Source organism: Mastomys coucha, unplaced genomic scaffold, assembly GCF_008632895.1.
Source record: "Mastomys coucha isolate ucsf_1 unplaced genomic scaffold, UCSF_Mcou_1 pScaffold14, whole genome shotgun sequence".
Lineage (NCBI taxonomy): Eukaryota > Metazoa > Chordata > Mammalia > Rodentia > Muridae > Mastomys > Mastomys coucha.
Genome location: NW_022196896.1, coordinates 108,133,514 through 108,148,495, shown reverse-complemented (window position 1 = coordinate 108,148,495; position 14,982 = coordinate 108,133,514). Strand labels below are relative to the sequence as shown.

The window sequence follows — 14,982 nt, the reverse complement described above, 5'->3', positions numbered from 1 at the left end:
AAGAATAGAGATTCAAGTAGTCACTGAAGGTAAGGTATGGTGAATATCAGTAATCACAGTTATCACAGTAATCACATGGAGAATGGCCACCAACATGCAAAGGAAAGCATGAGTACTAAGTCAACCAGACTCCATAAAGTCTTAAGGCTCAAACCCATTGCTTCCTCCATTTTAAAATGAGATGAAACTAAAGGTAGGAATTACTAGACTTGGGTTTTAATGGGCCTGCCATACCTTGAATTCATGATTACTACAGAGAAATTACAGTAGAGGAAAATCTTCTGAAAGTTATAAACAGCTGAAGAGAGAATTAGAGAACTGGAGGGTGAATGTGAGGAAGTTTCAGAGCTCAGAGTGGGGAAAAAGGAGATTAAAATAGAAGAAACGGCTTGGCCTTGATCGTTCTGGAAGTAGCTTGAGAGACAGCATATGTATAAATGAGAATGATTCTTACTGGGCTACAGAGAAGGTCTGTGTGAGGCTCTGTGGGTAGAAGGGAATTTATTCCATATCTTCCATTGACCACTGGAGAAAGATTGACTCCATAGGCACGGAGCCATTAACTTTGAGGTACCATCAAGAAGCAGTGGCACAAAGTCAAGGGAAGCCATCAGAATCCCATGTAATGCTGGAGGTGACTGGAGGCTGAGAGGCTGAAGATAAAGATGATAGATAGACTCAGGGAGGCCAGGAAGTTGTGATTTGCAGAGCAACATGTTTTCCTTAAGAAGTCAGGGTTAGTGGGATGGTTCAATGAGAAGGGCTCTGGCCACTAAGCCTAGTGGCTCAAATTAGATCTCTGGATCCCACCAGCTAAAGGGGAGAAGTGGCTCCCACAGTCTGTCCTCTGACTTTCACAGGCATGCCATGGCCTGTGTGTGCAGGTACACACACAAAATAAATAAGGGAAGTGTAATCATTTTTAAAAAGTAAGAGAACAAGGAGGAAACCCAGTAAGGCCAAGCAGACGACTAATGAGAATGCTGAATTTAGAGAATGGAAGGAGAGGAAATCTGAAAGCAGTGATCTGAGAGTTGAATGTGTAGTCTGGGCACTTGAGACTCAGAGACAGCAGGATTTCTGGGCCACATAGGGAAATCCTTTCTCATATGTTTCAATTTAGTGGCATAATCAAAAACATTGACCTTCACATTTTTTTTTTAAATCAGTCTATAATTGATTGGCACCAAAATTCAAGAACAAAAATATAACCAGGAAAAACTTAATGCACTTGAGAATTAAGAAATAACATTTTGATAATCCACACAACAAGGCTATCAAAATAAACATTTTTTTTTTTTGAGACAGGGTTTCTCTGTATACCCCTGGCTGTCCTGGACTCACTCTGTAGACCAGGCTGGCCTCGAACTCAGAAATCCGCCTGCCTCTGCCTTCCAAGTGCTGGGATTAAAGGCGTGCACCACCATGCCCCGCCAAAAATAAACATTTTTAAAGGTTTTGAGATTAGTGATATTAAAATGCTATTAATTAATTTTTGCCATGCACTAAAGGCAGAAAGTTATTTCCATTAAATCCATTTGCACTTATCCAATTACTTGTTCGCTATCCAAATACCAAATTCAACTGGGTTTTATTATGTTCTGGATTATTTAAAATGTAAAATATATTGTGTAGTGTAGCACCAGGAACATAAAATACTTAAATATTAAGGAAACAAAAACCTCAAAAAAAATTTCAGAGCTTCATAAATAGAGATGGACGCGATAGCATTACTTGGAGTGTCCTCAATTTGGAGGCCACTCCTAGCGGAAGATGCTGCTTTTACTCAAACCTCAGAACACCACCCAGCGAGGACGCCTGAAATCCTACCCCGAGCCCCTAAGAGATCGGTCACAGTGGCAAGTCGGAAGGAAACATGACAAACCCAAAGAAGCATGCTATCTTGTGAATCTAGATACAGAAATTTCAGCCCAGGCAAAGTGCCAGTGAGGGCTTGGATAAGCACTTGGATGATAAGTCTTAAGAGAAAGGAAAGAAATGATGGCTCAAAATCAGATCTTAGTGTCTATGGCAGAGAGAGTTGGAGGAGTGGCTTTTTGGTCCTGGAGGTTCTGTTCCTTGACAGGCGTGGCCTTTACCAAGATGTTCAACTGGTGGCCAGCCACACTCTACATTTGGTAGTGTGCTCTCCCAGGGCATCTTCAGTAATAAGTATGTCTTAAGAAAAGGCATTGTGACCAATTAAGAATTCATTCTACAGCAATGCAAGGATGGTTTGACATTCAAAACATATTGACTTACTATATTGCCTAACTAAAGACCGTGGCTTTCTTAAAATATATACAGAACCAGTAATAGCATGAATATAGATTTATTTAATAAAATAGAAACTGTAAGATTCATGAGAGAGGAAACTCTTTATCTGATAGATTGTACAAAGTATACAGCAGATACAGTATAAATGGAATGTTAGAAGCATTCCCTTTAATGTAAGTAATGAGACAAGGTCAAAGTGCTAATTATAATTAGCACAGTATTAAAAGGAAAAAGAGGGGTTGGCAAGATGGCTCAGTCAATAGAGTGCATGAGGTCCGTAGCAATCATATAAAAGTCAGGCACACACCAATACAATTCCAACACTGAGGAAGCCAAAACAGGATCATCCCTGGGGCTTGCTAGCCATCCCATTTAGCTACTTTCAAGATCAGTGAGAGAGCCTGTTTTAATACTAAGGAGGAGAGAGATTGATGAAGACACCCAAATGTTGATCTCTGGTCTCCATACACAGGTGCAGGAGCCCCTCCCCCTACAAAGACACACACACACACACACACACACACACACACACACACACTGGAGGGAAAGAGGAGACAAAATATATAAAAAGTAGAAAGGAATAAAATTATAATTCACTGATAATATGACTAACTACGTGTGAAATCTAAATGCATAAGAGAATTAAAGGTTTCTAGGCCAACATTAAAGTTTCAAAATCAGTAACATTTGTATGAGACAGGCACATATTCATGCAGCAACATAACCCATATATTGCATGCAATGCATGTCAGCATCCAACAGGGATTTTTGGTAGAACTTCGCCAGATCTCAGCCAGGGGAACATAGAAAAATGATAGTGGCAATTTTAAAGAAAGTGATGACAGTAGTAGACATGACTGTTCTGTCTGTGACTTGCTTTAGAAGATGTAGTTTGAAAGCAAAGAAAGTGGCCAACAATCAGTGTGCTATTGCCATAGAGAATAAAACAAAACAGAACAACACAAGGAAAGGATCAGTGGGACCGAACAGCGAGCTTACATACTTTACATGTTTACAGATGTAACTGGCAAGCAGAAAAAGAATGCTCCATTGAAAAGAATATGGGATACTTTGTTATCTATATGGGTGAAATGAATCTATGAATGTACACTACTTCATCCAACGTAACTTGAAATTTACCCATGTTTCTTTAACATTTTGTCTTCTGCTCCTTGTCAAAGAAGTTCTTTCTTGGAAATATGAAAGCATCACTTTATATTCCTCCCTTTGAAAGAAAAAAAAGCCTTATAGTTTAAAAGGCTGTATCCTGGCAATTTACAGAATATAGACATCAATAACTATATGATAAGGTAAACTAAAGATTAGGATCCCCTTAAAACACATTTAAATAGCGTAAGTTTGATATCCAAATACACAGGTCAGTTCAGGTTTCTTAGTAAGAGAAAGGCAGTCTGTAGTGGACTCAGGAGCAGGAAGTGGTCCACACAGTTCACAGTGGGTGGGGGGAAAGTATAAAGAGCAATCAAGGATGAAGGCTTACTAGTTAAAACAAGGTCTCTCTCACTTGTTAACTTCAAAAGCACATCAAGTTTTGCCATTGATGAAGGGAAAAGTCAACATGATGTAACATCATTGTAAGTTCAGAGTAAGGTAACAATACTGAACAATTATTGTAATAATAATGTAAACAGAATCTTCTTTATCTACCCAGGAATTCCAATTCCAGTTGTCACAATGTTACATACTGAGAGGCACACATGGCAACTCTGTAAAATAAAAGTGGGAAGCCTGGCTTGCAATGTAAGGAAGGGGCTAACAAAATAACCTGCCTTATATTACCAGAATGCTATGAAATGGTTTCTTCTACAAAAAAATATATCAATATGTATAAAATCCAATGACATACTAGTCAACGATTCAAAAAAGCAAGTGTGTAATATGAAACTATTATTATTTGAGAAACTATTTGAATATTTGAAAAAAACTATTATTTGAATAATATTATTCAAATGTTATTTGAATAAACTATTATTATTTGAAAAACCATGAAACAATAATATTTATTTTTAAGAAGACTACAAACACACATACACACACACACACACACCACTCACTTGTGTGGAGCATAAACACAAAATCTTTCTTTCATGAGAATGGCATACTCTTGGGCTGGAACAGAGTTAAGAATTTAACTATTATGCCATTCTATATCCCCCCTGCCCCAACAACACAAGGAGTCTGAGAGACAACAAAGCCAAATTTGATTAATATTTGCTTAGTCTCAGGGATAAATAAATTTGTGCTATTACATTACATTACTGCTTTGCTTGTTTGAAATGTTAACTAGTCCGGCTGAATGTTTTGATTTTGAAAGTAAATTCAGATGAGAAAGCGTCTTTGTGTGCTGTGGGTGTCTTACATGTCTTCCCAGAGCTTAAGAGAATGCTAACCTTGCTGGTGACTTTTCCCTTGTCCAGGGAGCAGAGGTAGGCATGCTCCACTCGACTCCCCACCTATTTATTGCCTGGAGTAACAGCAGAAGGCTCTTGCCAGTTTGGTATGGGTGAACTGGGCAGAAGAGAGCTGTAAGCCTGTAGGTACAGTGAACAGCCAGGCGGCTCTTGGCTTCTCAGCCAAGCAGCAAAGTCCTTCTCCCTGGGTGCTTGGGGACAAATTGTGTGGCCAGGCAGTTTCCACCTTGGCTAAGCAGGGCACTCAGGGTCAGCACTGCTGCTAGCTTCCTGTTTGGGGAAATGCTAAAGTAGAGCTGGAGGCATTCAGCTAACTTAGCACAGAGATTAGACACACGATAGCCCAAACTGGATGCGTTTCTCACTTGCAGGTTGTTTGACGCACAAGTGATTTGCTTGTTTATTTTTTTCCTGCTTGTTATTTTGCTTCGAGTAAAATTGAAGTCAGAATCTGGCTTGCTAATATTAATACACTTATGACTAAGAACTAGGTTTCTAGCGTCTCTCCTAGAAGGATGCTGGTACATCGGGCCTGAGTTCCAGACTGTCAACTGCTGGATAGGCCTGAAGATTGTCCCTTCCTCCACTACCTCACTCACCACCTGCTGCCTTTTGGAGAGGTGTCAGCTCTCCCAGGTCACAGATCAAAAGATTGAGGTTCAGAGTCCTGCCTGTCTTGTTCAAGGTCACAGCTGGTTTGTAGGTTTGGCTGTGTTGGCAACCTGTCACCCAGGTACCAGTTAACTTGAGAAATCTTTTCTCTGTAATAAGGCTCATTTGGTAATCTTTGGGGACACCAATTTTGTTTCCTTCAGAAGGCGCAGTGGAAATGCTCACTTTGAATGCTTTTGACAAAGGCTCACTTCAGGCTTCAGTAGAGACAGAGCAGATGGAGCCACTGCGGTGGCCTTTAACTTAAATTGTAATGTTTGGATCTCTCCAACCTCAAAACAGAAATGATTTTACATGTAAGATGCAGGAGAACATCACAACATGGCTGCATATGATACTAACTGGGTGTTCTACGCTCACAGGGCACCACATTTTAAAAACGAGATTTATTTGTTTTTATTTTTATGTGTGAGTGTTCTCTCTGCATGTAGGTATGTGACCTACATGATCTGTGCTTGTGACCATGGAGGCCAGAAGAAGAGCCCCTGAGCCTTGAGTTACAGATGATTGTAAGTCAACATATGGGTTCTGGGACTTGAACCCAAGTCCTAGCTCTAGCTCACCCCTTGATTCTTCCAAGAGTCCCAGGTCCCTTGGCAATCTCATTGCTTTTCTTCTGAGTCTAGAAAGATAATGGTGATGATGATGATGATGATGATGATGATGATGATGATGATGATATTGATGCTTACTGTTCTGGAATGTTCCTAGGCCTTTGTGTAACATGTACTTCCTTTTAGCTTTCCTGACTTACTGGCTTCTGCTAAAGTTGTTAGAGAATCCACACCAGTTTGTGTGAGTTGTAGCCATCCTGCCAAGCAGTAATCACCCAGGTCAGGCATCTCCATTCATTCATTCATTCATTCATTCATTCATGTCTTGTGTGAGTGTAGGCAGGGAAAGGACACCGCTTTCAAGAGCTGGTTCTCTTAATCTATTTGGGAACTGAGTTCATATTGTCAGTTTTTATACACTGAACCATCTTACTCGCCCTGAAAAAATAACGGTCTTGTTAGAGCCACCTCGTGTAGGTTACAAAATCTTTTAGAGTATAAAGACAAAGACATGAAGACCTACACATGAATGAATGGTGGGTGACCCAATCAATTACACATGAATGAATGGTGGGTGACCTGATCAATTAACTTTAGCCCCTCGTTGAAAGCTGTGCAACAAAATGAAGAGATGAAAGAGGTAGATCTTAACTGCAGGTGCAGACAAGGCCTTTAAGTTGCCAAAGGACACACTTAATCTGAAAATAGTTCTGGTAAAACCAACTCTATATTGCTGTGGGTGTGTAGTTGTGTATTTAAGTGACAGAAATTGGAAAGAAACACCGCAAAAGGCCGGGTCTGGGTTATGTGTGGGAGATTGGAAATCTAGGGGGATGGGCTCCAGAGGGGTGCTAGCCCAGCCATGATGCCCTGCAGTGCCTCCCTTAAAAGGTAAGTGAACGTGTTCCCGGTGGCACATAAGGGACCACTAATCTCCGGTCACAGCCTCAGTCATGTAAGACTGAGACACCCGCTCATCACTGGAAATGAAGCTCACCATACCCGAGACCATACCCAAGTCAGCAAAGAGCATCAAGCATCTGAAAAGTTAAATTTCTGATTCACAAACTGAAACCTAGCCAGCCCCTTCTAGGCTCTTCGTACTTTCAAGGAGATTTTTATCTTTAGTGGAACAAAACAAAACAAAACACAACCATTATGGAGTAGATCCAAATGAGCACAGGGTGACCCAAATTCCAAATAAAAACCGAAATCAATGTGAAATTGCTTAATTCATCCTAATATAAGTTCTATGTCTTGATTGTTTTTTTGTTTTTGTTTTGTTCTTTTGTTTGTTTGTTTGTTTTTTACAGTGATGGCTTTTGTGTCCAGAGAGTTCAAAGTAACACTGAGCCCCAGTGAAGTCAGAATCGAGGTGAGGTCTGGAAGGAGCAGGGCTGGGGCTCAAGGAGGCTTCCCCTCCTGGGCTGGTGCACTTGTAGTCAACCAAGCCACCTGTTTATTCACCATCCTGACATTATACCTCCAGAACCCTGGCCATTATTTTCATTATCTATCTATCTATCTATCTATCTATCCATCCATCTACCCACCTATCTTCCTATCCACCCATCCATCTATCCATCATCTACTACCAAACTCATCTATCTGTCCATCCATCTATTATCTGGTTATCTCCTACCTCTGCCTTTCTACTTATCATTGTAGCTATCTTCTATTACTTATATTTATTATCATCAGTTCTCTTAGATTCATCCCTACCATCATCTGTCTGTCTATGACCTATTTATTGGTATCCATTTACTATTCTCTGTAAGCTTTGTTCCTCCATCTGGGACTCCTAGGGTCCTGGACCACTGGCTCCCCACTTCTTCCAGAGCAGCACATTCCACCTGTTCCTCAGAGCTGCTGTGGCTCTTTTGCATGTGCTGCCATGCCAGGACTCCGGAGGAGCCTGCAGCTGAGCAACCCTCCAGACAGTGACTCAAAGACAGAACCCTAGTGAGATAGGGATAGCTCTGCAGCAGCGCGGTGGGGTCTGCACAACCTTTCAGTCACTCACCTTGCTAGCCACAGGCGGGGCAGCCAGGAGTAACAGCAGGATAGGCAGCAGGAGCACCAGGAACCTTGGAGCCATCTCGGAGTGCATGATGGGCGGCGGTCCTGAATCCCGGTGTTTTCAGTGACCTACGGGATCCACGGGCTCTCAGGCTTCCATGTCCCCCCAGCGGGACACAGATTGGAGAGGCCCCGTAGTGAGGCTCGCCTTTCTTGCCCACTGGGACGAGCTTTGTAAGGACTCGACCCACTGCAGTCTGTTTGTCCTCACCCAAGCTTTTGATTGTGACTCTAAGGGAGGGAAGAAGTGGCTGAGGTCCCGCCCTCGTCCCCTCTCCCTCCCAGCTCGCCAGGCACTGTCCCTTCAACTGGGCATAGTGCCCAGGAAGTGAGAAAGGGTTGGGCGCCCGCAGAGCAGGCAGGTGGACGCAGCTCCAGGGGTCAGGGTGAAAGAGGTGATGTCCCTACGATCCTGGGATTCCGGTGCCTAGCGGGTGCAAGTCAGCGTGAGGAATTTAGGGGTGTGCGGTAAGGAGGTGCTGCATAGGGTGGGGGGGAGTGGCCAGCAGCCCAGCCCAGATTAAGCCGGAGGCGCGCGGGAGTCTGCGACTCTGGAGGCCGAGTTTGCCGGCAGCTCTAAGGGCTGCCCATCGGCTGCCTGCCTTCAACTTGCAGCCAGCACACAGAGCTGAGGCTGGACAGTCTGTGTAGAGGAACAAGGTCACGGGTGGATTCCCTCCAGCCACAACCTCGAGGCGCGTGTCAGGTCTGCCTGCTACCCTGCCGGATTGTTCCCCAGGTAAGCCGCCCTCAGACAGGCACCGCCCCAGCACCAGGGCACCTGCCTAAGAACAGAAGCACTGTGGCATCTAAGGGGTGGTGTTTGGGGAAGTTGTGGCCTTGGGGTCAGCAGAGGAGAGCATGCCTGACTACCAGGCTTCTTTGCCAGGGCTTGAACTGGGCACTGTGTGTTTTGATTAATTTGGAGGCTCGAGTTACTGTCCTGGCAGTCCCCGCATTCCAAAATGCCAAGAGCAGGAGGCAGCTGAGGGGAAAGAGAAAGCTCATCCTATTCTCTGAGTTGAACTGCTTTTCAGGCTAAACCTTATCTGCGGAAACGGAGGAGAAAATGAGAGCCAACTCTGGTCCAGGGTGTCCCTGCCTGGGAGGGCCTTGGATGCAAATGTCACTTCTGGCTTGGCAGGCTACATTGTTGCAGGGCTCTCACCCTATCTCGTGCAACAGACCACACTGAATGGGGCATATCTTTTAAAATGCATAGGCTACTGTAAAACCACAGTTTTGCTTAGATTCTATCATTCCGGTGCTAAAGAAGAGATGTAGTAACAGACGCGAAGAATTATAATTGAATGGTTTTGTTAGCTCTCTAAGGCTCCCGTTAAACAACCATACCATCACAGTGGTAACTGAGAACACGGTCTTATGATAACCATCCAAATGTCATGAACGTATCAGTGGGTACAAACTCAGCCACTAGCACTTTGGTGGCCTGTTAGCGGATGCTCATCACTGAAGGAGAGGCCCAGCTTCCACGAAGAAGCAGCGAACATTTACATGTCTCCGTTTTCGTATCCAACTTCACTGACAATCTATCTGAGTTCCCTCTCCTCCCTCTCCACCTCCCCTCCTCAGATTGTAGAGTGAAAGGGGCATCTTCCATGACATACAACCGTGTCTGTACATCAGAATCCCCCAAAGAACATCTAAAAGTTCCAGTACCCAATGAATTCCAAACCACTTGTATCAGACTATCTAGAGGACAAATTTAATGGTGCATGGTAGAGCCTCTTGCAAATTCTTTGTGTAAATATGCTTTGTGGTCACTATTTTATTTTATTTTTTAATTTTATTTTATTTCTTTTCTCTCATACGTTACACCCCCACCATAGTCATTTTGGTTAGCTGTACTGAATTAGGGTCACTTTAGTAAAGTAACAAGAAGACATTCATTACAATCTTTATTAGTATCTAGGGACATTGTGGAGTTTATGATCAGATCATAAATGTAATCTGCCACATAGTGGCTTTAGGAAAGTCCTTGGGGGTGGGGAAGTTCTGTCATCTTTGTGGGACGGGATGTCAGGAACTCTTCTGATGCCCAAGAGACCTGAGGGTCATATGATTGTCTTTTACAAATTGATACTGCTTCTTGAAAAAAAAATCAAGATCTCAGACCTGATATCAGACACTTTTCCCCTTTGCAGGATTATAGAAAATTTAATTTTGAAATGATTCTTCTCCAGGCCCTGTGGTTTTTTTTTTTTAATCTCCTCCTCTCTATGGATGATGTATTTGTGTGTGCTTATCCTTGTGTGGGTGAGCAAGAGCCACAGAGTACGTGTGTGTGATGGTCAACTCACAACCTTGAGTGTTGTTGGTCTTCAGTTTCCACCCTGCTTGGGCCTCTTACACCCTTGACGTGTGAGCATCCAGGGATTGTTCAGCCTACTTTAGGAGTGCTGGGTAGACAGACACACACACCTGGCTCTTCATGCATTCTAGGGTGGAAACTCAGGTCCTCATCTCCACAGCAGGCACTTACTCACCGGGCTATCTCCTCAGCGCAGAGCCCTGGAGTTTTGATGGAAGAACAGACTGAGATTATCAGCAATGGAGGGGAAGAGCAGTCACCTGCATTATATTTCTGAGGCAGCGGCAGAAGAAAATGGGACGTTGCACAGGAGGGAGGAAACAGATGCTCAGGAGCCTGGCATCTTGACTACCCCTGGATTCTGAATCCTTTTGTATACACTGGTGTGGATTAACTTCTCCAAGGTGGACATTTACTCTCTATAATATTGGTCTAATCATGGCACGAGCTTCACGGAGTTGTAGGACTCAGCAGCCACCCAGACTCATTGAATTAGAATGTCCAAGATCGGAGATCTCTAGTGGATTCACTTGCAAATGAAACATGAAAAAGTGGCTTGTTTGGAAGCCAGATTTAAGTATCGACTCCTCACTTCTCCCCAACACACACACTTCACTACCCTGGAGCTCTGCTCACCTATGGTTGGAATGAACCAGGGCTCAACTAGAGCTCATGAATTAAAAACAGAATCAAAACCGAGAGAACTAGTGTATCATAGCTTACCCCTTAAATATGAAAAACAAAAGTGTACTGGCTGGTTTTGTGTGTCAACTTGACACAAGCTAAAGTTATCACAGAGAAAGGATCCTCCCTTGAGGAAATGCCTCCATGAGATCCATCTGTAAGGTATTTTCTTAATTAGTGATCAAGGGAGGGAGGACCTAGTCCATTGTGGGTGCTGCCATCCCTGGGCTAGTAGATTTGGGTTCTATAAGAAAGCAAGCTGAGCAAGCCAGGGGAAGCAAGCCAGTAAGCAGCATTCCTCCATGGCCTCTGCATCAGAGGTTCTCTTCCTCCAAGTTCCTGCCCTGTGTGAGTTCCAGTCCTGACTTCCTTTGGTGATGAACAGCAATGTGGAAATGTAAGCTGAATAAACCCTTTCCTCCCCTTCTTGGTCATGATGTTTTGTGCAGGAATACAAACCCTGACTAAGACAAAAAAAAAAAAGAAAAAAAGAAAAAAGAAAAAAGAAAAAAGAAAAAAAGAAAGAAAGAAAGAAAGAAAGGAAAAAATGGTTCTTTTTGTACAAGATTTTTTTTTTAACACTTGATACTAGATGGAGGTTTTAAATACAATTGTCAATGCCCTTGACAACTCTATATAATTATTTAATCTGCCTTTAAAATTTTAATTAATACCATGCCTCTTCTGTTTTCTTTTTAAACTTTTTAAAAAGATTTGCTTCATCTGTGTAAATATTTTACCCTTGAGTGTGCATGCATGCATATGTGCGCATGCACATGTGTGCAAGTACACATGTCTGTATTCTCAGACAAGAGGAAGATGTCAGGTATCTTGCTCTATCCTGTGTAGCCTTGTTCCCTTAAGACAGGGTCTCTCACTGAACCTGGGGCCAGGCTGGAGGCCAGCAAGCCTCAGCAATTCTGTTTCTCATCTCTAGAGATCTCTGTTGGGGTTGCAGGTGTATATATGTCCAATCTGGCTTTTCCATCCATGCCAGGGATTTGAACTCAGGTCCTCAGGCTTGTCAGCGAGGTTTTTTTTTTCTTACCAAACAATATCTCTAGCCCTGGTGTTTAAAAATGTGTGTCCATTTCACCACTTTTCAGTGTAAGCCCCATTAGGGAAGAGGCCTTTGGAGTCTTTTGCCCTTTCCTCTTTGTGAACGGATGATTACATGTGAACAGCTTATTAAGTTCACATAGCAATCACCCTCAGGCTTACATCTCTCAAAGTCTATGAATGTCTATAGCCTCTACTGCACTGCACACACGGCATGATATGTGCTTCTGCTTTTGATGAGATGTGCAGCATTAGGTTGCCCATGGAGCCTTCTCTGAGTTCTCCTACTCCCCTCTTTGTTATTTCCCTCCCACCCACCCCTGAACACTCTCTTCTCATCACTTTCAGGTGGCTTTACAATTTCAGAGTCACAACCAGCTTATGCTAGTTCTTGCTTCCGACTCTTGTGTTGCTGCTCTATGTTCACAGCTCCTGCACTGGTATGCACTTCTATTATCCATAGACTATAGATGCCTTCAGGCTGGTTTCTCTCTTGGAAGCCCTGAGACATCAACCTTTGGTGCTGTTATCAAAGCTGCCATTTAAAATTGCACATGAGGCTGGGGAGATGGTTCAGCTGGTTAAAATGCTTGCCATGGAATATCAGGAGTGGAATTTGGATTCCCTAGAGCCTACTTAAATGCCAATGGGTGTGGCGGTTCACTTGTGCTTCCAGAATGTGGGAAGCATATTATACAGAATCCTTGGAGCAAGCAGGCTAGCTAGAACCTCACCAAAATGGGGGGCTCTGGTTTAGCAAGGGATCTTGCTCCCATATGTAAGGTTGAGACCAAATACCAATCTTGGACCTACAGATGCACCTACACATACAAACATGCAACACATGCACACTCACAATGCACTCCATGCATATAAAAGATTATAAAATATGAACCATAGAAGATAGACAAACAATAATGTATAGTTACTTCAATTCCTTTTTCCCCCTCTGTCATGTATAGCATGAGTTAGTGAAAACCAGAGCCACGTAAATACTTCTTGAGTTAATAAGCATAGATCTTTACATAACATTTAAAGTACATGCAGATGATACCAGAAATAAATACATCATCAATGCCAACCTAATTAATAGAAAGCTACCTCATATTTTCATGACCTATTATATTTAATGAGTTTAATTTACAAATTATTTTTCATCCTTGTTATACATAAACCAGATTTAATATTTTGTTCTTATTTATTTTTATTGTAAATGTGTGGTTTATAGAAGGAAGAATAGACTTCCTTCTAGCTTTATTGACTGAGGTTTTTTTCTCTAGGATCTTTATTTCCAAAGTTCATAATAAAAGAGGAAGCTTACTTTAATTATAATTATGGAACTCTTTTCTGATGATATTTTCAGCTGCTATTTTGGCCATGCTGTCCACTGGTAACCTTGTACATACATAGAGCATCCCCTTGGCTCTGCTCAGAGATGACACCTGTGTGTGGTCTATACTGAATGTGATGCTGAGATACACAGTGAATTCTGGGAAGTCCATGACTCTGAAGCCATTTTATTTTGTTGTTGTTTATATTTATTTATTGGGGAGGGGGGTATGCCTTAGTGCCTGTCTGGAGGTCAAGAACAAGTTGCCAAGTGTTCTCTTCTTCCACTCTGTGCGTTCCAGAGATTAAGCTCAGATCACCAGGCTCAGGGGCCAGCCCATTTCATTTACCCAATGAACCATCTTCATCCCTGAAGCCCATGTTTGAGGCATGCCTTTGAGTCTCTTGTTACACTCCTGAGTGGCACAACTGTACAATGTGGAGCACTGTTTCAGGTCTTGTCCTTAAGGAGGAGACATGGTAAGGAGATTCCAGACCCCTAGGGATCAACTCCCCAAGGAAGCCAGGAAGACTTAGAGGCTGGGCAGAAGACAGGATGTAGCCATGGGAAAGGCCATAGTAGAGTTCTTAGGAAAGAAGAAACCTTATGTAAGCCCAGTTACTTTCCTCCAAGATAAAAGTTTTCCTACTCTCTCCCAGATGCACACTCTGCCCACCTCAGCATTTCCACCTAACCTTAGAGTTTATTTGGATACTTTTTATGAAATCTTTCTTTTTGCTTAAACACTTAAATATAGACCTCCCCTCTCTCTTGTTTAGAGAGAGAGCCCTTTTGACCCCTAGAACATGCAGTTTTTTAGACATCCAATCACAAATGTCTGTACAGGAGGACCCTGGATTTCTGAGACTCAGAGGGAACAGAATGTCCTTGTGACCCAGAGCCACTCCATTTATAATTGATTTTCTGTGCTCCTGAAGTCTTTCTTTCCAGAGACCAACTTCCTGAAACTCACTCAGGAGTTCTCATGAATGCTATGAAGTCTGCACAGAGCACATGGCCTAGAACTTATTGTACGTTTAGCCTCAGTCAGTCCTGACAATTTTTATTTGTTATAATGGGATGAATGGGAAAGATGATGGAGAAATGGAAGGGGGGAGGAAAAGGGAGGGGAGAAGGAAGGGAAAAGAGAAAGAAAGTAGCATGGTGGGGTAAGAGGGGAAGACTGTGGTGAGAAGGGTGCCTTGACCCTTTCCAAGTCTCTTTGTATTTCCAGAATGAGCCATTTCTGTAGTATTTCAGCATGAGCTAACTCTGTAATCTAACCTAGAACTATCCCACAATACGCTTTCTTCTTCCACACTCACTGAAGAGTCACTCCTCTGCATGATTACCTTTCCTCAATGTTTGAAAGGTTCCTACCTCCCACTCACAGCACAGACATATAGACCCAACTCTGTAGGAGGCAGAAGCAGGAGGATCGCATGATCTCGGGAGTTTGAGATCAACTTGCATATCATAATAATATCTCATCTCTAACTGAAGGAAGGGCAAGCCAGAATAAATATAGCTATCTCCTGAGAGGTTCTGACAGTACCTGACTAA

General features: G+C 42.8%; 2 protein-coding genes and 1 long non-coding RNA gene across 5 annotated transcripts in view; 1 reads left to right on the top strand and 2 right to left on the bottom strand.

The window, feature by feature from the left end:
• The window catches only part of Col4a3 (collagen type IV alpha 3 chain), a 127,515-nt gene extending 119,300 nt beyond the window's left edge, over positions 1 to 8,215 (bottom strand). The window contains exon 1 of the mRNA XM_031368174.1: positions 7,959 to 8,215. Within this exon, the coding sequence (XP_031224034.1) occupies positions 7,959 to 8,045 (87 nt within the window). The 5' untranslated portion in view covers positions 8,046 to 8,215. The remainder of the gene's footprint in view (positions 1 to 7,958) is intronic.
• LOC116088652 lies at positions 3,266 to 4,013 on the bottom strand. Its single transcript, XR_004117962.1, has 2 exons — positions 3,779 to 4,013; positions 3,266 to 3,502 (listed from the first exon to the last, which is right to left on the bottom strand). It is a non-coding gene; the product is annotated as an uncharacterized LOC116088652 (long non-coding RNA).
• Positions 8,216 to 8,305: 90 nt separating the features above from the next.
• Positions 8,306 to 14,982, top strand: part of Col4a4 (collagen type IV alpha 4 chain) — a 113,464-nt gene continuing 106,787 nt past the window's right edge. For 2 of the 3 annotated variants that reach the window (XM_031368172.1, XM_031368173.1), the window contains exon 1: positions 8,509 to 8,753. The gene's annotated coding sequence lies outside the window, so the exon portion shown is untranslated. Of the gene's footprint in view, positions 8,483 to 8,508; positions 8,754 to 14,982 lie in introns of those variants that run through there. The other variant, XM_031368170.1, reaches the window with a different exon arrangement.